At 47.1% G+C, this 26,751-nt stretch overlaps 1 protein-coding gene across 2 annotated transcripts in view; it reads right to left on the reverse strand.

Annotated features, from left to right (window-relative positions):
- Positions 1-26,751, reverse strand: part of LOC144147216 (focadhesin) — a 263,925-nt gene that overhangs the window by 63,428 nt on the left and 173,746 nt on the right. For both annotated transcript variants that reach the window (XM_077679299.1, XM_077679298.1), the window contains exons 16-23: positions 24,748-24,889; positions 18,067-18,243; positions 16,791-16,903; positions 16,105-16,256; positions 15,536-15,577; positions 6,086-6,341; positions 2,505-2,759; positions 273-346 (exon numbers count right to left, since the gene is read on the reverse strand). In XM_077679299.1, the coding sequence (XP_077535425.1) occupies positions 273-346; positions 2,505-2,759; positions 6,086-6,341; positions 15,536-15,577; positions 16,105-16,256; positions 16,791-16,903; positions 18,067-18,243; positions 24,748-24,889 (1,211 nt within the window). The remainder of the gene's footprint in view (positions 1-272; positions 347-2,504; positions 2,760-6,085; positions 6,342-15,535; positions 15,578-16,104; positions 16,257-16,790; positions 16,904-18,066; positions 18,244-24,747; positions 24,890-26,751) is intronic.

The following is a 26,751-nucleotide window of genomic DNA, read 5'->3' on the forward strand; positions in this document are numbered from 1 at the left end:
TTGCTATGAAACCTGTGCAAATAGCCTGTCCTTGGGGTCCTTGCATCAAGGTGCCATTTTATTGGGAAAAAACAACACTAAAAACAACAACAGCTATGCTGTGAGCAGTATAGCTCATTCCATAAAAAAAAAAGGCCCCCATTAGGAGAATACATCTTTCATTTAGAGCTGTAAAAGGCTCATGATACCTATTCTCTTACTCCATACAATGTTCCCATCCTTGCGGAATGGTACTCACAAAGGGAAAACAGCCTCCCAATATAGCTACTCACTTGGGTTCACACAGGTCGTTTCCCAAACAGGTTGACAGCAGATTCCTCACCACTCTTAGCACCAAGCTCCTCAGCTGAGTGGGAAAATGATGAAATAGAAAGGCGGCATGAATAAAGGCACGAAAAGAACATACTTCGCTCGGAAAAAAGCCACGTTCAATTTTTCTGGCAAAAAAAGGCATTACATTCGGTATTCAAACCAGTTTGAGTACATCTCCTATGGTTAGCCACAGCAACAATACAAAGGAAACCTGCTATTATTACAGTCAAGCAACACAGATGGTATATGAGCAGTAGTAGTGCTCAACAATGCAATTTTATTCATGCCGCAGACACACCGAGAAAATCACTGGGAAGCCCAACAAGAAAAGCAGGAACAGCTGGGTAAAACACACCAGTGTGTTGATGTAATAATGTATCCCTTGTGCAGGAATAATTCTGACCTGCTTTGCGCAAGAAAGCAAGCATTCTTAAAGGGGCCATCAAGACAAAATACAACTTTGCTTAATTTGAAACAAGTACCCTTTGGTAACCAACTCAGCTCAGCCGTGGAATACGGTTTTTGAACAACAACAACAAAAAGCAAGAGGTATTGAAAAAATTTCTCGTTGCAATGACGCTGCAAAAAAATTTCTCGCTGCAATGACGCAATAGTATGTGCATGGAGGGTGTAATATGGGCCTGCACTAAAAGCCTACCTTATTCACTCGAATCTAGGCTGGCCTCAACTCTAGGCCAACCCCCGAAATTCAGAAGGACAGAAAATAGAAACAACTTACCTCGAATGCAAGCCGAATGAAAAAATGCACTGGACCGAGACTAGAACATGCACTTTATCTCTTGCAGTGCTTGTCGCAGCATGTTCGATGCTCACTTGCAAGCTGAACCGCAACCGCTTCATAAAACGAGTGACCCAGCCGAGCGTCACTAAATAAGCTACACTTAACCCAGCCCCTGCTGGCCTTGAACTGAGTCCACACGACGCCTTGAGTGTTTGCGATCTTCCTCGCCTTTGCCTGTATTGTCTCCGTCGTCGCAGACATTCCACCCTCTCTCTGCTGCCGGATAAACTCGCCGACTTCCTTGTCCACCTCGTGGTGTCGAGCTTTCTTGTGTTCTGGGAAGGCCGTTCGCTTGGCAGTGCAGTTGAAAAGTTTGTTCCGCTGCTTCCACCACGGTGCACGTTCTTCTCATCGATGCCGAAGTTGTGCTGTGCTTGGAGGTTAGAAGTTCTCTCGGCCTCCCAGACTACCTTCGGCTTGAAAGCCGTTCTGTAGTGGCACCACTCGGTGGGCGCCATTGTGCTGCGAACACTGGCGCTTCTCGCGGTCACGCAACGATGTACATAAGCAATCACGGAACGCTCAGAGCTGGGTTCACAACATATGGTTCACAACGTTAAAACGAAAAAAATAGAGCCTGAAAACCATAGAGTTCTGAACACCCATTGAAAACCTGCCACCTTCAAGCCTGTGCCCGCGAGATGGTATTGAGTGTCTAGCGGTGACAGGAAAGTCACATCCTCAAACCTAAGCCGAACCCCACCTTTCGCAAACAACTTTAAAAAAAAAAAAAGAGTATTGGCGTATTGGCCCAGATTCGAGTAAATACAGTAGTTATTAGTGTGTTAACTGTGCTTTAGCCTTGAAGTGATACGATCCAACAGAACCAGAAGCCCCACTAAAATCTCTCAGTCATATTTCTCGGTGGCAGCTTAATGGGGGGAGGCTGGTCTTAGACAAACTTTTTTATTTTTCAAGCTATTGAGATGAAAACTTCCAAACAGATGTATTTCAGCATTCTGATTTCAAATATCAATTTAGATTTTGGATATCGCAAGTAGTTCTAATTTCATACAGATTTCATTGTTAAAAGCCTATCCCCAATTTAAAAAAAAAATCTGCTTTAATGATGCTTCGAAACTGCACTTCATTGCATTGTTTAGCAACCAGGGAGTGCAATAAAAGTATTCCCATGCTTCTAGCCTTCCTACAACCATTTGTATGAGGGTTCAAACAACAAAGTTTGAACCCTCATACAACGAAGTTTGTTCAAACAACGAAGTTTGAACCCTCATACGCATTTTTTAATAGCTGCATTACTTGTTTGAAGTTGGTGATAAAATTGGTGTCATTGGCATCAGAACTTGCATTTTGTTTCCACAGCCCCTTCAAGGTGCATGGCAGCAAGCCCTCATTGCTAAACTACGTTCTTTCACTGTTTGCAACTCACGCCTGCCGTTTCAGACGACGCCTCTTCCAGCAGTCCCAGGTGGGCGGCGGCAGCGACGCAGCCGGCCAATCCGACGCCTGTCAGGGTCTGACCCGTGGCCCCGCCCTCGCCTGCCTCGAGCCGATTGGCCAGTCCCTCGACCAGTGGCACCACGCAACGGGGGTCGCGCCGGTGAAGCAGTCCCAGAAGACCACCCGCTGCCACGGCCGCGCAGCCACGCCCCAGTGCACTGCTGAGGCCGCTCTTCACCGACCCCTGCGGGGAGGGGATTGCAAACAAAGCAGGGTCACCACAACGAACAGCCCAATTTGTTGCGTTAATGCATCCTCATCACAAGCCGTGAACTGAGCAACTGATCAAGGAATTATTATCAATATTCATCAAGTAATAAAATCACTTAAATCTTTCGTTACCATGGAAAATTGACTCATTTTTAGTTAACGTAAGAGTTTCAGCGAGTTGGTACTCCAATGAATTAATGCTTACAGCGCTTGTCCGTGCAGCCACTCTTTTTCGTCCTTTGTCTAATTGTTCGCGCTTTAAGCTTTAATTCATTTTTAGTGCTAAATTAAGAAGACATTCTTTTGTACAAAACATATTGGTTGGGAACATATTGCAGTGACATAAAATTCAGATGATTTAGCACCCTTTCTAACACCACCAGTTCTTGAAAGTGTTTTTCACAAATAATGATGGCAAAAACTTATCAAAGTCAAAATTTTTTGCCCAGACGAAGAAAATTACAAAAAGCAAGTGTATAACAAACAGCCGATAGTATAAAAAATTTGGAATATAAATTTTTTAGGTAATCATTCAAAAACACCTACTGGAAAAAAAAATTCATTGAGTTGCGCGAAACAATTTGTCAGATATAAAAAAAGTTAGCACACGTGGTGCCTGCACAATTTCGGCTACACTGTGACATGCAATGTAGCCCAAGCTCTATTAAATAAGCCCAATTCTGGATGGTTCTCTGGAACCAATCTGGCAGTTTAACATTATAATGCAACCCCGATAACCGGACTTTCAAGGGACTGTGCGAAATGTCTCATGACCCAGGTGTCGTATGATTGGGGTACGAGTAAATGCCAGCCTAGTAGACGGCCTCACGCAACAGGTGGGCTAATTTAAGCTACTACAGTCAAATCTCGGTACAACGAACACCACATTAATGATCTTTTCAGATTAACGAGCATTTAAGAAATCCCACGCCGACTGCTTATAGTTTTAATGTAAAATTATTTCACTACTACGTATTTCAGAATAGCGAACTTTTCAAAATAACGATCGTTTTATTTAGTTCTGTGTCATGTTAACAACGCCTCAGTACTACGAACTCATATTTTCAAGGCCGGAGATTCTTGTATTTCCGTTAAACAATCGCGGAAACCGGAGCCGTATGATGAAGAGGACATACATCTTACAGAGAAGACATCTTGCAACTTGCTCGCAGAATGCACGAGCCGATGCGAGAGAGAGACAAAATAAGGTGAGGAGACGGGGAAAAAATGAAGCATGGGTGGCCTCCTTCGCCCAGAAAGCCGCGGCCGCGCTATTCGCGCACCACCTCGAGTTTTTCTATGTTCCGCTGCTGCTCGGGTTGCTCGCTGGATCTTCACGGACATCAGCGGAGCTGACCACACAGGACAATCTTCAGAGCATGAGCGTTCAGGATGAAGAAGGCAGCGAGGATGGCATGAACGACGATGCCTCTGAGGGTGCCGCGGCAGCACTTGAAGACTGCAACCAGCACGTGACGACTGCGGATGTGCTGGACAGCATACTAAAATCGCACATTTCCGGGGAAAACCGTGCGGCCACGGAGTCAGTCCACAGGAATATGGAAGAGTTGGAGTCCTTCCTGCTAGGAAGCTCGTGCTGCACGCACCAGAAGAAAATTGCCAACTACTTTAAACAAACGTACATTGTTTCATGATCACTTGCGCATTTTTCCTGAAAAATGATTTCAAGGATGCACAGCTCTACAGGTAGGTCATTTTAGGCATTTAAATTTTATTTGTTGTCTTACATTTAGCGATTTTCGCTACAACGACCTTTCAGAATAACGAGCAATTTCCCGTGGTCCCCTGAAGTTCGTTATATCGAGATTTCACTGTATATGTAGCACATTTTCGCATAATTTGCGAACTCCTAACTGAAATCTAAGGCTTTTAAAAATAAAACGCCTATTTTGTAGCCCCTGTGCGTCATGCGCACGAGATAAGTCCGACTTGGTTGAGCGAATTGAGAGGGATAAAGGCGAGTGCGAAACTGATAAGGCCAAGGAAAACGAATGACAGCGCAAGGTGGCGGTGGAAAAAAGGGGGCAAAGAAAGCAGCAACGTGACACCGTGGCTTTGAAAGACACCGATAAGCGGAGAGCAGAGAGACAGGGAGAGAGAGAGCGTTGTGAAAGGAAGAAACTTGAATCAAGTGGGCCAGGAAAGCAGGTGTTGGGATGTGTAGTATGTGCTTTCACATTAATCGGCTCGGTAATTTAAAATTTGCGGTCCTGCGAGCCACTTGTCTGGACTTCGACTTTTTGTGGTTGGTGTGTTAGTGTTTTGCTGCTGCGTGGGGCTGTCAAAGGTGAACTCCCGTCCGCCAGTACCCACCTGCTTGCTTGCGTCTCTTCAGCAGGTGGGCTCGCCTGCATGCGGGCCTTCATACATGAAGCAGCGTCAAACGAAGGTTCAGAATAAAGGACGTCGGACGAGGTGGCAAAGCGGTGTAAGACATGGGAAAAACGTCGGTTTACCCGCACCAGGGCATGTCGTATGCAATGGACCGTAAGCACCCGAGCGTCATATTATCAGGGTTTTTAATGCACTGTTTTTATGGGGAGTTTGCCCGGACCGCGGTGACCCATCGTAAGAAGCGGGTCATTGTAATACTGGGGGACGCATCAGCGGGGTGTTCCGCTGTATTAGAGGCACCAATTTGCCCCACGTGATGCAGAAGCACCTCGTCAGTGACTGACTTCGCATTTACAGCCAGCAGAAGATTGGGGAAAAGCATGCGATGTAAAGAAATCTGCTTGTGTGATGTGAAGAAGTTAGAACCAATGCCCTTTGCTGTGTTTTCTTTCTTGATCCACTTTGTATAATTGCACGCCATACAGCCTCATTCGTGCCACGCACTCATTCTTGCCATGATGCAGCTGCATAATGGAGCAAGAATATATATAGGAGGCAAAACGGCCCAATGCAGCTTGCACGACCAAGCGACCAAATAATGTCACAACGAAAACCAACACAGGCTACAAAGCTTCGTAGCTGCTACGGCCAAAAAAAAAAAGCGTAGTGGCACCAGACGGACGAAACGATAGCAGGTGAAATTCATTCCGGGGCTGCGCAGTAAAATGCTGACCACAGCAACTGCACAGTTGCTTCTCCTGCGAAAGATGCTGCTAGCTTAACCTAACCCAAGCACTTGTGACATTATCTGGCCGCCCTAGGAAGCGCCGTTTCCCCTCCTGTCTTGTTTCTGCTCCATGAACAACACTAACATTCCCACCTGCATGGTCCTTCATGACTGCAGAACATCGTAAATAAAATAATAAACGAGTCACTGGCCAGCACCTTGAGCAGCCAGTTGAAGGGACCCGCCCTCTCGAAGGACGCCTCGTAGCCGCCCCTCTCCCCCCTGGGCGAGGTGAGGCAGCTGTCGAGGACGAGGTCGAGCAGGGCGCTCGCCCACTGAGCGTGCCCTGACGAGGACAGGTGGGCGGCCTGTGCTGCCGCTGCTGTCGGGTCCTGGCCCTGGACGTGCTCGCCAGTGGCCTCGAGCAGCGAGCACAGGGCCAGCAGTGCATTGCCCTGCTGGGAGGCACGGCCACTGCACAAGTGGAGAGGAAAAGGAGGCCGCACAGGGGACACACATTGTCTTAAAAATGATACTTGGCCAGTGTTGCAGTCTGCTGTGGAAATCTTGCCCCTGATTTATATAAAGTTTATTATCTCTCTCTGACTTATGAATACTGGTAGTTCGAAGTTGGCACCAATGTGTCATATTCTTAACCATATTTACTTGCATTATGATCCCCCCCCCCCCCCCCCCCCCCTACTCTTGTAGGCAAAAAATTGATTTTTTTCCCTCCATACATAGTAATCACAACCCGAACTTGCCATTGTGAATGCGGTAACACATAAGTTGCCTGCTCGTTTCGACTGCCTGGTGACACACGAGGGCCATTTTTTGAATGATACATAAGCTATGCTGTGAATGGAGTCACTTGGATGTTGGGGATGTGGCCAATTGAGAGTGGCGACCACATCGATTACAGAAACTGCAACGACGACTTACTCGCCGGCGATGGTGCTGGCTTTGTCAGTCCATTTTCATTTAGCAATGGGACGGTATGTGAGTTATACGGCTACATTCAAGCTGAAGACGATCGACTAAACTGTATGTAAAGCATGGAACAGAGTGACCAACGAGCACTTGGGAATTCGCCTCTGATAATAGAGGTTTGAGCACAAGTTGAAGGTTGCAATAACACACGCCTAGCTTTTTTTATTGCCAAAGACCAGCAAGTTTCTGCTCGTTGAAGAGGCAATGGTGAACTGCGTGAAGGGTCATCAAAAGTTTCAAGACGATGGGGATATCAAACTTGCTCAAGGCTATCAAGGACAACTTGATCTGGGAGCATGGAAACTGTCAGCATTTGGATCTGGATCCTGAGTGAGCTTGCGTTCGCTATGAAGTAGACAGGCACAGTGCAATTCTTGTACCTAATGAATGCGTATGTTTATCACACAAATTGGCATTCTTCAAAATTTGTTTCCCATTTGCGGTACCAGTCTTATGAATTCCCAGATGCAGTGCATTTATATTCCCTTTTCTGTACCTTCAAATCTTCCTTCGTAATTTCACCATGTGCAACGGTCGCACCCCCAAATTTGAATAAATTTTTTCAAGAAGAAAAGTATGATCGTTATGCGAGTAAATACAGTATTAGCCCAATCAAGCATGACAAAAAGGGCACGGCCAACACAAACGCATATTCTAGCCAATACAGCGGAAATGCAATTGTGCGTCTCTTGGTTGTGCAATGGCCCAAAACTTACAAAGGATAAACATAGTCCCACAAACCTTCCACAAAAACAACGGATTAAATTCCCCGATTGTCCAGCACAACTGCACATGGTTTGCTTCATAGGACAGTTCGAGCAAAACTGGGATTACCAATAATGGAGCAGAGTGAAACCATCATCTCTCCTACCTTCCACACTAGCTTTACACCTCATCTTGAACGTTATTTTTTTCTCCCACACCTCGTCCTGTCTTCCTTGGCCCCTCATTTCGTGTTTCTCTATCTTCAACGATGCCTTCTTTCATCACCGCTTTATCCACCACATTGCCCCCTGTTCGCTTCTTTCCTGGCTTGTTTTTTGATAACTGCTACCAGTGCCTTCCACACTGACCTTCAAGCCAAGTTGTTCCATTGTTCATTTCTTTCCTTTCTTCGCGAATGGACCATTCCCTGTATGTAAACACCGTGACGTCACGTGCGCGACGGGTGGCGCCTGCTGGCGGCTGCGAAGTGCGGCGGTGGTTGGCAGAATGTGCCTGCGCCGACAAACCGGCCTGGCCGCGCGGCACCCGAAAGGAACGTTGGTTCGGGCCGTCACTGGCCTCCTACATTGTAGGTGGTGGTCTAGCTATCCTAGCTGCGGCCCTCGCACCTCCATGTAGCTTTCCGTATCTACAACCTCAGCAACACTTTCGTGTACTGTACGGTCAACAGACGGGTGACGCTTTCGGATAATGAGTGCATGACAGAACAGCCTAAACGGGGCATTCTGAAGGTTGGTGCTGTTGCGACGCATTCCAAGAATGTTTTTAAGGGGGGACGTGGCTTTCAAAATCAACTTTTTTATTTCTTTGTGGATTTTGATGAAAATTGGCACAGCAACTGGAAATGCTTCTGTGATAACACCATAAAAATTTGAAGTTAATATTTTGATAACTTTTTTATGTATGAAATTTTCTTTCTGTTCCGCTTGTACCGAGCTTGAGCGGCTTATAAAACACGATAGAAAACTTGTTCGAAGTGCTTTGCATTCCCTAATGAATGGACGAGGTCGTGACAGTTTTAGAATTTTTTTTTTACAACACAATGTTTTTTACTTTTCATTTTTTTAGAGGTTAATGTGCAACAGGCATGTCAACTGTGAACGATTATTTGAATAAAAAAATCACAAAAAACAAATCTGGAAAACTAAAAGTGTCACGACCTGAACAGTTCATCAAGGAATGTAATGCAAGAAACGGAATCAAAATAGACCCAGCAGTCACGAAGAAATCCCTGGGACAAGCGACACAGGTGGCAAAAAAAACTGTTTTGAGAAAACGGCTTCCGAAGTTGCAACATAGGTTTCACATATCAAAAGTCGTCACGGTTGTAGCCTTTCATGTCCTTTTGAACATGGGGCTTCTGGAAGGCCTTGCCTTGAAATTGGAGTGCCTTTTCAGCCTTTCTCTTTCCAGAAAACATCATTTTCAGCTCCTCCGTGAAGAGTACATACCCCCCTTTGCAAACCAAACGGAGGGGAGATGGGTTTCAATGGGCTTTCAATGCAAAGTAGGTTAGTTGGTTGGCTGTATCGCACTGGACAACCTCCTTTTGCAGTGTTGTCACCATGGCAACAAGTTAAGCATTTTTTAACTTAAATTTGAACATTTTTGGCTTTTTTTTTATGTTTTATCTTGCCTGGCACAGCAACTTAGTACTCATAGTGCAGGTGTTCATTGCCAAAAGTTTGCATACCACAAGGTTGAAAATGAGCTACTTTGAAGCTTGGTAGAGTATTCTGCATAACTCCCAACTTCAATGCAAGAGCATATTTTTTTTACTACTTTTGACATTCAAGGCATCCAATATTTCTCGCAGCACAGCCAGTATGCCCTGAGCAATGGTATCAATAATTTCCCTAAAAAAATCTCTGTTAAATGCTGCCACAGTAACGTACATTTTTAACGCAGAGAGCATATTTTATTCCTATATTACTAACTCAAACCTGTTTGCATGAAAATTACAAGTGCACGGGAAACATTGCACAAGAAAGGCGATATGGCTCGCGCGATATGGCTCGCGCGCATCGCAGCGCACGCTTACCGCGACATATCGAGCTTTGATTATACCTGATATGGCTGGTCAGGTCGCTTTTAAGATTAAAACTAACGTGGCAGGCATTAATTACAACTACTGGCGTTCAATCGTAACCGGTTGCCCAGTCATGTGATGCTCCAATGCGCGTCGGCTATGCCGTGCGCGCCGCAGCGTTTGACGCGTCGACCGTTTCTTTCTCAAGGCTAGCGAGCCCACAGTCAAAACACAGCAATAACTAAGCGTGTAAACATCGCAAATCCGACTAAAAGTTCACTTCACGAACCGCTATCGCAAGCGCGCACACCGCGTCACCCTCCGGGGTCTGGCGACGGTAGAGTCAGTAGAGTCACGCGCACCACGAAGCGTTCGATGACCTCCGCCTTTCGAGCCACACAACTTCCCGTAATCTGGCTAGTTATCTCTGGCATTCCCATCGCGATAACGTCCGTGTTGAATACCACAGATTGAACAGAAACTCGGCCGAGCGAAGCGGCGAAAATGAACTCAATCCGCTCGCTACGCAGCTCAGGCGGCCGCCATCTTGCATTGCGCCCGCGACATCCAATCATGAGGGTCGTCGTTCTGCGCCCCGACCGGAGGACCAATAGCGCTTCAGCATCTATTTCTAGCTTCGTTTGTGCGTCGTTTCTTTTCTGCCGTTTGTGCGTTTGTGAATAAACGAAGATAAAAGAGACGAGCGGAACCGGAAAAACGATCGCTCGGCCGATCTAACCATATCAAAATGGCCGCGCCCGGTGGCACCGTTGCGGAGATAGAGCGCTCCGAAAATTGCCGCTTTTTCGCCCTTTTGCGCTGATAGTTTGTCACCGCGCCTGACAAAAGTATTTTTTTATACCACTTTGCGACGCTTTTCTGCGTAAAAACTTTGCAGACGCACAGAATAGGAAACATAGAAGCCGAATACGCGGGTTTCAAAAAAACGATATTTTGGTCATTTTTCCGAAGTTGAAAGCCGCGTCCCCCCTTAAGACTTTGTGTTCGGGCACGTACCAAGGAAAGCACATTCATTGTTGCTTTCGAGGTCCGCTTAAACTGAGTGTGGTGCCTCAGGCAGCGTATACGCTCCCTGTTCTTGGTCTCTTTTTATTGCCCGGAGTCAGTGGCGTACGCAGGATTTCATGTCGAGGGGAAAACGGAAGGCAAAGCATGAAAGGATCAAAAAGTAAAATAAGCAGCAACGAAACAAAAGTATAAACAGGAAAAGCCGAAAATTATTCCAATAAAAATATCACAATGATGTCGTGCTCGACGTAATTGACCGATTGTTTTGTTACCTTTTCCCCGGTGAAATTGCGAAACGGTTCATTGTCCTTGTGAGAGTAACATAGCAGCCACATATCGTTAGTGCGTATACAGTCTAATCCCGCTACAATGAAGTCCGCTTCAACGAAATTTCCGCTTCAACGAAATATTTCCAATTCCCCGTCAGCTAGCCATAGAAGTCAATGCAACAAAGTCCTCGGCACAACGAACCATTTGTCTGGCTTGCTTTCGCTTCAACGAAATTTTCGATGAATTGGGCTGGGTTTGAACAATTATTTTACAATAAAATAAGCATAGCGCCAGCTATCTGTAACTTTTAAAACATTCAGGACGCTTAGTTTCACCGAAAATACAGTGGCTAGAATAGGCGCCCACACCGCCACCCAAAACGAAACACAAAAAAAGGTCATAGGCGGACGCCATTGTTTGATGGTGATAACGATGTGGCTGGCCGTCATTACATCAGGCACAGGCCCGGTTCGCCAAGCCGGAGCTGCAGCCAATCTGCATCCAATTGAAATCGCACGAATGTGCTCCGCTGCTGGCACGGCGCCGTCATGTATGCGTTGTGGCTCGTGAGCAGCTGTCCTTGCCGTTTTCCTTCTACCATTCTTCATAGCCAAGAGCAAAAATCATGTTCGCGTGTTTGGTCTTGAAGCCAAGTCATCCTATCTTAGTCGCGAGCGCGCGGTCGTGTTTAATGCAAGCGCGCGCATCTTGCCTGCCAAGGTCAGTAGCTGCCGTGCCATCAGAGGATAAGATAACGCCACTGCTCCTGCCACAAGCGAGGGGGGCTTCCGACGGCCTAGCAGCTATCTGAAAGTAATCAGCTCGGTGGGCACGCCTTGTTGTGCAGCAATACGTTTTCCGCCTGCATTTCTTCACCCCCCTCCGTTAACGCGTTCTTTGCATGCAGTGAACACAGATAACCATTGGTATGTTTGTTATCTGAATAAACGTGATGTTATTGCGCGTCACTCCTTTTTCTAAACATTGTTTTTTTGCTGCCAATGATGCGGAAACATACGGGGCTATTTTTCGGGCCTTTCCGTGGTGTGTTGGGGCGGATTTCGCCTCAACGAATTTTCGCTTCAACGAAATTTTTCGCGCGTCCGGTCAATTTCGTTGTAGCGGGATTCGACTGTAGCTTGCGACAGTGGCACTGAAATAATTATCGGTAGTCATTTGTCATGATAGTTAAAGTTAGTGTCCTTGTACGCCCGCTGCATACGCCAGCGTTGGGAGGCCGCAACAAAGGAATACATTCACTGGGTCTGTTCGCTTAGGGCAAACAGATTTTTCGAGTTTATTCAAGATGCGTTAGCAGCCCATCTCGCGGTAAGGCTTGATGCTATACCGTACATGTGAGCACGGCAAGCATCTCTGTTTTGCCGCATCCTCAAGGCGTAATACAATTGATCAAGGTAAAAATTTATTGCACTTACAAGCAATGAATTTCGTTCGTCTTGAACAGATCCCCCCATACGGCCAACAGCGTCAGATCGTGGTCGATCTGACGCTGGCAGGCGGCTATCGCGGATCGCTCAATGAAACATTTATTTGGCGTCGCCTAAGCAGGTTACGCATTCACTGTCTTTTCAATACAGTACTCCACCTGGTGAAAACATGACAATATTTCACAGCAAGAAAATCCCCCCCCCCCCCTCCCTTGCACTATTTCACTAGACCAAATTTCTGCTGGTGCTGCGTGATAGCTGATGGTTCACAAACAGTTCATGGCACTAATCAGTGCGGACTGCTAATGTAGATGGTATGACTGCGCTTTGAAGAACAGCAGACAAATGTTGCTATGAGTAAGAGCAGACCATGTTGCTGCTTTGGCTGCCAGCCTATTCGGCTCATTGCGTGCATCCACAATACACGTCGAATTTCCCTCTTTGGGGAGTTGGAAAAGTCTGATGTCGCTGATTTTGCTCGCACGATTTGCGTAGCCGAGAGCACAGCAGCCCACTGGCATCAGAAAAGCCAATACATAAACAAAACCCCCCTGTTTGTGCACGTGTAATGCAGCCTCAGTGCATACGCGCTGCGTGCCGGTCCGAATATTTTGCCAACCACCCTCCCGGCCACACCCAGCACGTGCGCTCGCCGTGACGTCACGGCCGCCGTGTGACGTACCCCGGGAGAGGTCCATTAGTACTGTTACTCATTTCCCTTCCCCTTCCACCGGCAGCTAATTTGCCTTCACTGCCACCTCCCTTTACTTACTTTAATATGAAAGCAATACAAGGCTAGCATTCCAAGACTTCGCTGCGCGTGCCTACCAATCCTGGGACTGACACCACTGCACTTAAGTGGAAGCAGACGTCAACAGCAGCAACTGCCAGCTATGTACTGGGTGTTAGACCTCACATTACTCTTTTAGCAGCGAACAAATCGTTGTTTCGTGTCCGCAGTTAAAAATGCCAAGAAAATGCCAAGCACGCGCACATGAGTGCGTGCCTTGTGGCGACTGCCCATCATCCCTGGCGCACGTTTGTCAAGCCAAGCATACCCACTTAGGGACATTGGCCAAGACTGGCAAAAAAAAAAAATCTGGCGTTCGCAGTAATCGTGGCAACACTTGCTCGGAATGAGATAGACTCCAGCGTTCACTGCAATAATGGACTTAAATCATCGTGATGGTTGTGAAGGTTGCGTACGGCTGCGCTACCTTCAAGTCTTACGCATTAGAGTGAGCTTCCTTCATTTTTTGTGGTCTGACAATGTCAACTGGTACTCCCAGCTTGACATTCTCCTGTCAGCGCTGCCGGACATTGCTTGTGCAAGATCTGCACGTACGGGCCTGCAGCCAAGCTGTCTGTCGCCGGAACGCTTGGCGCACCATTACGCCTAATGTTAGGTCCACCCGTGCTACGCCTAAGCATAGGCCCATCAAGAGTGACTGGCCAAGGCTCTTAATCAAAGTTAAGGAGAGGAGAAGGGAATGACCCAAAGAAAAAAGATTGATGATGACGCTTTCATGGCCTCACTTTTAACCACACAAATGTCGTCTGCATCTTCTCCTTTGGCTGATCTCGAGGACTTCCCCAACAACGCCTGCCTGCACTTGTTTTCATTATTAAAGGCCAACTGCAACATAAATTTACCTACCCCAATTTCCTAATTTTGAACCCCACACACGTGCAGTATTTAAGCTCTCGGTTGCCGAGACAAAGGAGCAAATGCGAAGAGAGCCAGGGATGCTCAACGCAAGTATGCGGCAGCTGCGCAACGGCTGATTTCGTAATTGCAATGCCGGCTGCAGGCTCTCGGTCAACTGTACGAGAATGCAGGACGCGAGTACGGGCTGCACTAGACGCAAGAACAATCGGAGCGAGATGATACACTGTTGATGCGGCCAGTCGGTGCATCGGTGCGTGAACGAGTACAGGCCAGAATGCATGGAGCGAATATGCGGCGAAAACTCAACCCAACAAAAAAATCGCACGCGCAACGCCGATGCCCACGAATCGCATGCAAAAACGTGCCATGCGGTTTACACATAGACTGTTGTAGCGTGTAGTGAGCTTGGGCACCACGAGTGAGGAGACGAAAGTTCAGAAAGGACTGCTCGGCGACATGGAGGTTAAAAAAAGCATAAAAACATCACGGATTTCTTTCCACGAAAGTAAGAAAAGAAATAAACTAAAACTTTTTTTTTGTGCTCAATTTTTTGGTCTGTGTGGGTTCATACGAATTTCAGATGATACGAATATTTTTCACGGTCCCGCGAGATTCGTATCACCGAGATTCTATTGTAAATATATCCTACAGCTTCGCTATGGTTCAAGCCTTGTGTGACTTATTGTAAGCTTCACCAGTTTTTTTTATAGCACAAGCTACACTACGCTACCTCAAGCGGTCTTTGCGGGGTGACCAGTTTTGCCCTTGAGCGCTAGAGGTCACACCACGCCCCTTTATGCAAGCGCCCGGCACGGAGCAGTGCTGGATACCAGGGAGAGATAGGCGAGGAGGGAACGGAGACGTGCACATGCAAGACTCGTGCGCAAGACGTGGCGAAGGAGGGTGAGGAGGCCGCTGCCGCATCAATACGCGCTCGCCACGAAGGACGGCCACGAGGCCACATGAGGTGCAGAACCGTGTGCGACGGAGGAAGAGGAAGATCCAGCTGTTGTCGCATGTACAGCGGCGAGGCTCAACAACACCGTGAGGTGAAAAAGAGGAAACATGCTACTGTTGCGTACAGCTTCGCTCCCCCCAAGTCGTATGCATTAGTGTGAGTTTCCTTCATTTTTTTACCCCAGTTTCACTCGCAACGAATGTATAAAACCGAGCGAGGAATTGAAAACAAAAAGACACTTTTGGATGAGACCAACGCCATAGCACATGTAGAACCAGAGGGGGATAGGTTAGAAAAATGCTTTTGTACATCAAATCTTGGCTGGTTTTAGTTGTCATCGGTGCCATATATCGATATGATGGCTCAAATACATACTCCTGGGCATGGATATTTGGCTGGTTCAAAGAAAAATAGCTCTACTTTTTTAAAATGGTGATTTTAAAACTATACTTTTGGCCAAATTTCTGAATTCTAAGAACAATGTACCCCCCACAAATGTCTATAAACAAATACAGGGAGATAAAAGATTCTCCCTTTGGTTCAACTTACGTGCAGTTTTCCCTGATGGCCTCTGTCAAAGCATCCCTGGCCCTACAAAATGCAAGAAAAGATAAAGAGAGCAAAACTTGTTAGAATGAGGTAACTAGAATCATGACAAAAATAGTTATTCAACCACAGGGAAAACAAGCATCTTGAGATTAGCTAAGCTGCTCGTGTTCTCCCTGCATGATTGTTGTTTGGCAGCTGCCCCTGCCAGAAAACACTTATTCACGAGTCAACATTACTGATTAGCCTCTTAAATGCACCCTACTACTCTCGAGCTTTGGTGCCACTCGACCATTTCATTGCATGACGCTGTATCCCAATACAATGCAATAAGTAATACTTAAACAAAAGCTTGCATTAGCAAATGAAATTACTTCTGCAGTTTCTTCTTTTGGGAAAAAAGAAACTGAACAAAGAGGCCTAAGCACTTTTTTTTTTCAACCTCTTCAAGATTACAATTTCTAGACACTTGTTGCAGTGATACAGTTAGGCTCTGTTGACATCTTTGTCAATGAAACAGCCCTCGAGTGAGCTTTGCCAAGCAGAGCTGCTTTCGCTGCCGTGCTCCTTACCAGAGCCAGGAGGTGGCCAGTGCCTGTGGGTCCCCCCGGAGCTCTCTGCGGCGGGCCTCGTCTGCGGCTCGGAAGGCCCTCCGCACCCAGCTGCCCCACGCGGGGGCCACGGCCAGGCACCGCACCCAGTCCGCTCCGTCTAGGGGAACGTCCTGTCGGGCAGGGTGGATTGATCAGGGGACAGAATGCTGGCAAAAAGGAGGGTGACTGTGCTCTTACAGGCCAAGTGCACTGAAAATTCTTCCTACGTAATCTATCAATATAAGCACTTCACGTGGTCCACCTGTTGTGTGACCTCCAGATCAGATTGTCTGCACAACTCTTTTATTTTTGTAAAAGAATGAGCTCCACGACAGTCTGCTGCTCCCCAATTGATGATGTTTGCTTCCTATTTGCAAGTTTAACCACGGCCTTTCTATGGCCCTTTCAACTGACATAACTTCTCTTTCAATGAAGCCGCATCAGATCCTAACTTTCCACCCAACTCCCTTTTTGTGCATCAGAACTGATTTGAAGCTTTGATCGCGATGTTTATGGTCATCTAAGCCTCTTAAGATTTCAATACTTGGGCTGAAGGGCTGTTACCCTGCTCCAATATACAACATCCCTCCAGACATCTTCACTCTCACCCACATGTTACAAATACCAAGTCTTCCGCGGTTGCTGTCCAAGCAGAGCAAAAGTACCTGCAGCAGGGATGGCAGCAGGTGCAGGTAGCCCTCGTGCACACTCGGTCCTGGCTTCCCCTTGGCACCAGCTTGTGCAGCAGCAGCAGGCTCGTAGGTCAGGAGGGCACCCACTGAATCACAGCATTGCATCAGTTACTGCCCCCCAGTGAAGCCAGTAAGAAGCTACAGTCAACTGTCGCTGCATTGGACCCCTATGCCCTAGGAGTAAGTCAACCTTCAAGTGATCAGCAAGGACACATAATATGGACCCATAGCTTTACCAAATACAGCTTGGATGCTTTTTTTGAGAGACCAACCTACGTTCGAGTGGCTCCACGTAGTGGCGCAGCTGTCAAGGTCTAACAACCTTGACAGCTGCGCCACTACTGCTGTCCGTCCTGCTGTTGGCAGAACGGCAAAAATCCAAAAATTGATGTACCACGTTGATGTATATATTGAATCAAAGCTTAGAAACGTAGAAACAACTTGTATATCTTAAAATTCCTAAAATAATTTTTAGGCTCAGTACCATAGCCTATATACATTGTGTGTATACTTGTTTGGTGCATTTTTTTTTTCAGTTTATTTCACCAGCAAACTGTACATAATTGTACCCTTCACAAAACTGCTGCTATGTTTTTGAAATTGCAATCTATAAGCTACAACTTCATGCATAGCAATGCTAAATGTGTCCAGTAGCTTAAGAGAAAAAAAAATGTTTTGTGGAAGCACTCAAAATCGGTCATTTTTCCACCGTTAACGAAAGAGTTGAAGTCTTTTTCATTATACGTTGCGGATTTGTGGTATTTCCTTTCATTTCTGTTCCTGCTTGTGGCATTGCTGACCCACAGCTGCCTGCTCCTCTCCAGTACGAATGATGCGTGCCTAATCCATTTAGAAGGAACGTGCAGACAGTGTTGCCACATTGACGCTGGTTCGCCCGCACCGCCGCCGCCCCTGCACTTTGTTGTCGTTTGATCTGTGCTACACGCAGTAGCTCACTTTGTGTGTGCTGTCTGCAGCGAGAGCAATAAACCCAGCCAATGCATCTCCCTCTTCACTTTTAACCCCTCTCCAACATGTTTTTTTCACCCATGCGAATCAGGTCGAGCCAAAGGAGTTTTGTGCGTACACAGGACTGCTGGATTTTCCTTTTAGCTAGACATATGAAGCTTTGCCTAAATACCAAAATACAAAATTATTCTGCGAGCAGCAGAGATTACGCTGTAATTTTAGTGCAACTTCCCCCACCAGGTGCAAAGAAACGGACGGGTGTGGTTGGTGCAACACCCACCTGCCAGGCTCCCCTGGATGGCGGGAAAGCGGTTGCCCTCGTACAGGGAGCACAGCTGCTGCCCGAAGTTGGCGTCCCGGCCCCCAGGTGTTGCCACTGCCTTGGGCCTCGTGTAGACAGAGCGCGGCAGCTCCCGCACCTCCTGCCGCACCAGGGACGACAGCAGGTGGCCGTAGTCTGCACACAGGGAAGAAGCAACAGGGCTCTCCCTGCTCACGCCCAGGTCAAGAACAGACATGTCAAATAACAGCAGTGCACAAACTGGATGGGATGAGAACACAAAAAAACCACAAGAGTGCTTGCTGTGCCATTTTAGTGTTCTCATCCTGCCCAGTTTGTGCACTTTTTTTTTTTTGTGATTGTATCCAAACATCCTGCTTACCCCCTTTTTCACATTTTGCCTGATGTAGAAGTCTGCACAAGCAAGTGTGGAAGCAGGCTAGAGCCTTTTGGGTCAGCTCAGGCAGCAGGAGTAATGCTGTTTTAAAGCAGCTTTGGAGCAAAAACAGGGTAGTTTTGGAGCAACTTTGGAGCACCAAAAAGGTGAATTTTGGAGCAGTTTAAGTCTGTGTGGGAGCAGATCTCTAGAGTCAAACGTCATTTATTAGCAATTTTCCATTTCTGGTAAACACACACCCAGACAAAAAACAAAACAAACATTCAAATGGCTTTTACCCACCATTCGATCAATACTGAGCTGACCATTTGTTTGACAAGTTAGAAAAATATGTGTTCCAGCAACCATGCAAGATCAGTGAAAAGGCGTGGGCCCACATCTGTGCGGACTCCATCCCGAAGAACGTGCACCCCAAGTACAACCAAGAACAGCAGCAGGCGCGGGCAGCGGCCTTCACCGAGCAAGCACACCCAAAACCCGCATGCCCGGTACATAGACGCATCGGAATACAAGCGAGAAGGCTTTGCGGCAGTGGTCGTTGCGGCGGCTACCAGCACCAAGGCAACAGCACCGAGTGTGCGGTGCACAGACGCCACAGACGCCGGGGATGTTGCCATCGTCCTGGTCTTTTCTGAGGCCCAAGTGTTGCGCTGTGCTCAGCGACTTGAGGAATGCCGTGCGCAGCTTTGTCAAGGAGCGAGCGTGCGCACTGGCAGCCGCCATCATCGGCAAGCTCAAGCCCCAAGATCACAGCAGCACCATCCATATCAAAGGCACACCTAAGCGAGTGTACATCCTCACCAAACCACAATGAGATGTCCCATTCGGTGGCGCAAGCATTTACCCTCCGCGCCTTGAAAGTTACTGTTCTGTGCGGTGGTTCGGAACCAAGGACCAAGTGGCCAGTTATGGCAAAGTTATCAAGTGTTACCACCTAGCTTCAAGGACAGTGCCACCTCCCCACCCGGCACTCAGTTGGTAGGAGGCCGTGTCATCGTAAGGCAAATACAGACTGGGATACAGATAAGGATACATGTTGTGGAAAGTGATGCCAATAACGACTCTGACAATGCGGTTGCGCAGCCAACCCCATCGTCAGTCAACCACAGCCAACCGCAAAGTCCCTGAGGGACTTTGTTTTCACCAAGGACCTTTCGCTCAGCTACCGTATTTATTCGAATCTAAGCCGATAGTTTTTTTGAAATACTGATATATCAAACTCCAGGGTCGGCTTGGATTCGAGGATTTTGAAACACACGCCAATTTCCAAGTGAAATTGAGGGAAGTGGTGCGCAGCTAGCACCCCCCAGAAAAGAAAGTATTGTATTCATTACTAGACAAGCCAGTAGCCACTTAAGGGGCCATAGCTGGGGGCGATGCCGATTTTGAACTGTGCGAATAGTCAGTGGCCTGCGTGTGGTGTGGAATTTGGTTTTGACAGCACAATGGCAAAAAACAAGCGGTGCCGTTATAGTGCCGCTTTAAGGGGAGACGTGGGTCTTGAAATGAACTTTTTTATTAATTGGTCTGTGATAATGAAAATCACTGTGCATATGTGTTTTGTCTTCCTCATTTCAAATATGTAATTAGTTTTCAAGTGGTAGAATTATTTTTTGAGTTATAGAGAAAACACTGGAGCCTAATTAAGTAATTTCTTACGGGCCTTTAAGGAACTTTTTATTCAATTTTTTTAAAAATAAATGGTATGGGTGTGTAGCTTAAGACCTGCCATGCATGCTGAAGCTATTTATATTCCTGTAAAGATAGTTTATTGGATAGAATTAATCTAATTATGCCAAGTACAGTTTTCTGAAAACTTAATGACCTCTAATTATAACTCATAACATTTATTTGAGGCAAAATGAGCCAATTAAAATAGCTTCAGCATGCAGTTCATTTTATCCCGAATTCAACGGTATAACACTTGTAGAAATCCTTTGAAAAAAACTACCTCAAAACCCCTGTAAGGCTAGGCACATATGCAAAAAAAGGGAAGCTGAGAAAATCGCAGTTGAAGTTTTACTACAAGTGACAGTTTTATCTATTGAGCATATGAAAAAAAGAAAGGTTCTAGAATGTAGCTCGCTTTTCGCTCAACACGAGCATACCAAGTTTGCTGAAATCAGTTGGTGGGAAAATTATGAAATCCTCTGTCTACAGATGGCACCTGGCAGAAAAACTGAACAAAAGCAAAGCCAGAACGTTGCTTCAATTTTTATGCTGTTGGCATCGCGCCGTCTCTCTTTGGCGACTAGGGCTGAGGTGCCGAGCGTGCACCACAGTTGTAAACGCTATTTTGTTATGTTACTGCTTCATTTGTAGCAATCAAATCGGATTTGCATCGCGTGAAGTGAGTTGCAGCGAAGGGGCTGGTAACGGAATGCCCGCCACTGTTCTGTAACGTGCATGCGCTTGGCTAGGTGGGATAACCACGTTTTCGGTTTAATCTACTCGTATACCACGTTACCAACGCACATTGTGCACAGTGCGAACATTTATAATTCTCAAATCGCTCATCTATATGGTAACCTGCCGACGAGGAAGCGCGCGCCGGTGTGCGGGCCGAACCGCCGCAGCATCGTTGATAACAGAATGAACACACTTCCCTTGCGACGTCGGCATGCGGCATCCTCCACTTTATCATTTCTTTTCTTTCTATTTGCTGCTGATCGAAAGATAGACGCACCTTAGTGCCCCCGCAGGCGTAATCATATCGCTACGCTATCGTCTCGGCAGCCCGCGCGGGCGCTAAGCCTACCTCCGTCTCGGCGCCGTTCTCGCGATAAGTCGTCATCACAGGAGCAGAAAATCGTATTTCAGGCGCTTTTAATAATGCCTGTTCTTCCTTTCGGTTATCGATAGACATCTTTACTTTATTTTTACGCCATGCGGGGCTTTTGCCGGTCCTCGCATAGACGAATACATGAGCCGTTGCCCTGTGATGAGAGTGCCGAGCAGACGACCCACGGCGCCCAGCCAATGAGGTTGCGCCCTGCGGTCACGTGCAGTCAGTAACCAATTAGGCGGCGCGATCCGTCTCTTTTCTACCCCGGTTTTACTCGCAACCAACGGACGAAACGGAGTGGTTCTGGCGGGGAATTGAAAACGAAAAGACGCGCTTTCGAATGAGACCAAGATGGACGCCGTGGCGCATGTAGAACCCGAGAGGCGAGTCGTCGAAAAAATGCTATTTTCGCGTCGAATCTTGGTCCATTTTAGCGGGCGTCGGTGCTATAAATTGATATTATGGCTCAAATACGTACTCCTGGGTCTGGATATTTTGCTAACCGGTAGAAAAATAGCTCTACTTTCCGAAAATGGCGATTTCTAAAAATCGATTTTTTGGCCAAATTTCGGGATTCCAAGACCCGCGTCTCCCCTTAAATGGAAAAGTTGTTTTAGCCAGGAAGTTGTCGTCGAACGTTCAAGCCGGGCGGGGCTTCGGCGTGGATGAAAAAAATGTCCGACGTTGGAGGACGCAACGGGAGAGGATATCTGCATGCGCCGCAACGAGGATAGCATTCACCGGACCACGAGAAGGCCGTCACCATGAAATGGAGATGCCATTGGCTGACTTCGTTCGAACGCAGCGAGCAGCTGCGCTTCCAGTAACGTCGGAAGTGCTCCAGGCAAAAGCAAGGGAGCTTTCAAGGGAATGAGGCTTATCGCGGGCACACTTCAAAGCCAGTCGGGGCTGGCTACAGAAATTCATGAAGCGCTTCGGCTTTAGCCTCCGTCGTCAAACCTCAATCGCCCAGAAATAGCCCGGTGATTTTGAAGAGAAACTGATTGAGTTCCAGCACCGCATCTTCATGTTCAATAAACGTGTTTTCTTTTTGTGAACGCTGACCTCGCCTTTTTGTTTAGCCTACATTCGAAGTAAGTTTTTTTTTTTCGTGGCTTCGCACTTTCGGGGGTCGGCTAAGAATCGGGGCCGGCCTAGATTCGAATAAATACGGTAGGTGAAGCACCTAGAGATGCCCTTGAAAAAGATGTGTGCCAGCTTTGCGTGCAGCAAACAAAGCTGGCCGACTATGGTTTCTTTTCTGCAAATTAGTAGCAGTACGACCTTGCTTGCATGCAAATAAAATGCTTTGAGCTCTGTTTCGTGTTTTTTTTGCAATCCACTTTAAATTATTGGTTATAATGACAAAATTTTCTTGGAACTTGGATAGTATTGCTATAACTGGACTAGACAGTGCAGTGGAACCCCTCTAATACATGCCCTAATCTTATGACGAATGACCGCGGTCGCAGCAAACTCCCCACAGAACCAATACATTAAAAACCCCAATTGCACAACGCTTGGGTGCACACGGTCAGCTTTATACAACAGACCCTCGCGGGGATAAACTGGTACTTTTCCTATATTTTACACCGCTTCACCTCCTCGTCCAAATCTTTCTTTATTCTCCACCCTCGTTTGACGCTGCTTGATGTGCGAAGGTCTGCAGGCGGGCCAGACCACTTGCTGAACAGACACAAGCAAGACGCGGGTACTGGCCCCACGTGACAGCAGAACGTCAACGCACCAACCCCAAGAAGTTAAAGTCCAGGTGGCCAGCGGACTGCAAAAACACACACAACACAAATCTCACGGTGACGACTCAACACCCGCTGTCTTCGCGCACTCGATTCAAGTTTCTTCCTTCCACAACGCTCTCTTCCAGTGTCTTTCAAAGCCGAATTTTCACTCTCGTCCTTTCTTTACTACCATTTTTTCCATCACCGCCTCGCACAATCGTTCATTTCACTTGGCCTTGGCAGTTTCCCACTCTCGCCTTTTCCCCTCTCAATTAGCTCGACCACGTTGGCCTTATCTTGCGCGCGTGAGGCACAGGACTGGTGGGCTATAAATAGTTGCGGATGGCACGGGTCGTGTTATGCGCGGTGCATGGCTGCCAGTGGCTGGTGGGCTAGCGCAGACGCTGTAGAGCATGGGGGGGGGGGGGACAAAATAGGTGTTTTATTCTTAGAAATTTTACACTTCACTTGGGGGGGTTCACAAATTAAGTGAGAACGTGGTAAATACAGTAGTTTAAAGCCCACCTGTCGCTCGAGACCATCTACTGGGCTGGCATTTACTCGTGCCTCGATAATACGACACCCCTGTCATACGGCGCTTTTGCGCAGTCCCTTGAAATTAGTGTTATCGGGGTTCCACTGCACTTGGTTATTTTGACCTCCACTTGCAGGAACCTTTGGAAGCTTCTTCACCACCAAAATTAGCACGAAAGGTTCAGAGCAAAGGCAGTGAGCTCCTGCAGTCAAATGCAGTTTCGCACAAAATGAATCCAACACCTTGCGTTGTGGCAGCAAAAATACCGTATAAACCGGAATATAGGTCGAGTTTTTTTCAAAAAAAATCCGCACAAAAGTCACCCCTCGTCTTATATAACGGTCATTGGCAGAATGTAAATCGTTGTCTGGCAACAATGTGCAAGCGTAGTCCGTCGCCATCGCCATTCGTGTCGGACTACTCTCTCGCACTATCAGGCCTTTATTTGATTTCGCTTTTCTCTAGTTTTTCGTCTTTTACTCGTCTATTGTGCGTACGTGCGTACATTTCTGTACGTCTCTGTTCCGAGATGAGTGGCGGCAGTCGACGCCAGTTCACCGCGGCGTTTAAGCTGACGGCAATTGAGTCACCGAACAGAATGGGAATATGGCGGTGCAACGCCAGTTAGGCGTTTCGGAGAAAAGTGTGCGGTACTGGCGGAGCCAGAAAGCTAAGCTGTGCGCGTGCAACCCCCGAAACCACTCGTTCCGTGGACATCAAGCGGCGCACCCTGAGTTGGAGAACAAAGTGGCGGACTTCGCTCACGATCGCTCCGGAGGCCATGCGTGGACCGGCTCCGCGAACTGTACAATGAGTAGATAGCCGGCGACAACAAAAAGACCTATACGGGCCGGTTGCGACCGTGTCAAGCTGGGTGTCCTTCTCTGGGCAGTCACTGCCCGACGACATGGTTACACGAGCGTTCAGGAAGTGCTCCATCAGCAACGCGCCTGATGGCATGGAAGATGACAGTGCGAAGCAGTCATCCTCGGACGACTCTGAGAGCTCGGACGAGTGACTTCGGCAGGCATAGTGAGTGGCAGTGACGGACGGGCGTCGAAAATAAATATAGACGTATGTGTGCGCTTCTGTGCCGAATTATTTTTTTTGTCAACTTTTCCCACCTCAAGGTAGGGGGTCGACCTATATACCGGGTCGACCTATAATCCGGTTTATACGGTAAATAAATAAATAAATAAATAAAAAATTAAAAAAAAATCTGCACCTTTGAGCAGCTGCTGGTCTTCATCGAGAGCAGCCAGGAGGTCGAGGAAGCAGTGGCCCGGGGTGTAGGTGAACAGTTCCTCAAGGGGGCGGCCCAAGTCCAGGGGCGTCTTGGAGGCCGGGGGCTTCAGCTTTGCCTTGGCCTGCAGTGCACACACAACACCCATTCCCTCAATGAGCCACGACCACATTCAAGCTGCAATGAAACGATGGTGACGGCGATTATCTGTACAATGGTGCAAAAGCCAGCAAAGAACGAAGAGCGACAAATTAAAACAAAAGGCGGTGCAAAAGGTGCGTACTAAAATCAATCAATTGAGGGGGGGGGCATGAAGACAAAATGCACCTTCGCTCAATTTGAAAGGACTGGCTTTTCGCAGCTCACTCAAAAAACATCATGAAAACAAGAAAACAAAACAAGAAAACAAATCAAGAAAATAAAAACAAACAACACAGGAAAAAAAAAAAATTCTCGCTGCAGTGAGGTATTATGGGCAGGAGTGAGATAATAACGGCCAGCGCTAAAAATGCAGCTACCAGAGTGTTAACTTCTCAATTAGCACTCAAGTGATATGATGAAACGTAATTAGGGGCTCTACTGCAACTGCCCAGTCTTGTTTCGTGGCGGTGGTTTAGGCCAGCATGAACCGATCACACAAACAAGATTCTCTGACGTCATAGCGATGCCACCGAACAGTGGCTGGAGAGCTGCCACTGGGTCACACGTCTTGCTTAACATCTCCACTAATTGTTTGCAGTTCGTGATAAAAGCGGTCGCGTTGTTATCCGGGGAAAGCAGTCCCCTTAATGATCCGAACTCTTATTTTGTCTTCATGGCCCCTTTAATGTGGAAGCAAGATGGATTAAGAGACAAATGAGACAGCTGGTGTAAAGGGCCAGGTTGCCATTGCATGTGACACTGTCAAGTCATGAGAAGACGACGAAGGCAGCAGCGGCGCATTGCCAGCCTGGTCTTTCTCCTTACCATCTCGTAAATACATCACATCCTTCTCGAGGTTCCCCTCATTCATTCTGCTGCCACACAATAACACAAAAGGAGCTGTAAAGATTTAATCTCTGCCATAAACTTACAAACTGCGCTTAAAGGGAATCGTAGGATAGGCGGCTAAAAAGACTGATGAATGTAGTGGAATATTGTTTCCGTACAATTCTCGGAAGTGTTTATATTGTTAAAAGAAGATTGTCGCACAAAAAAAGACGAAACACAACAAAAAGAGGAACAAACGGACATAGTGCCACGTCTGTTTGCTTCTCTTTTCCTCGCGTTTCATCCTCTTTTGCGCAGTTATTTTAACTCAAAAACACACCAGCTCACCCAATCTTACGTTCTAGCATGTTAATATCATGTTGCATCGAGTGCCTTGCATTTATTTAGCGCGACCATCCATTCCAAGATATGTTCAAGCCTGGAACTTCTGATGTGATGCAAAACGTTAAACTTGTTGATATGCCGCAGCCTGCCTTTAAAGTGACTTAAAGAATACCAAACCACTTTCACTTACAAACATAATGCACAAAATGGAGCTGAGAGAAAATTTACAGTAAAAGAATCACGTTCCTTAGAAAAAACATTGGCACTGCTGGCGCTCGATCCCAGGGCATTTGTTCCAAGAACCATGATTCTGCTCCTAGGCTACTGAAGCAGAGCAGTGGAGCTCCTTTAGCAGTTGTGTGAAAGGATAGAAGGAGAGAGAGCGGAATTTTATTGAAATGCAAAAACACAGAAAGGTCGGCCTGATGGTAGTATACCTGGCCAGCTATTCTGTGTGCGGGAAGGGAAAGGGGAGGAAAGAGCGTGGACAGAGGACGAGAGAGATGAAGATGGCAGAGAAATGAATAAATGGCTATGTACAGAAGATGCCTATACTTATACTGTGCATGTGTTAAAATTCAGCCGGACAGGCCTCAACTACAATATCGCTGAGAGGCCGCTGCTGCGCAGAAATGTCAGCACAGCTTTAAATGCCTTGTGGGAACGCTGCGC

Source organism: Haemaphysalis longicornis, unplaced genomic scaffold (assembly GCF_048455015.1).
Source record: "Haemaphysalis longicornis isolate Haplotype H1 unplaced genomic scaffold, Haemaphysalis longicornis Haplotype H1 scaffold_7, whole genome shotgun sequence".
Taxonomy (NCBI): domain Eukaryota; kingdom Metazoa; phylum Arthropoda; class Arachnida; order Ixodida; family Ixodidae; genus Haemaphysalis; species Haemaphysalis longicornis.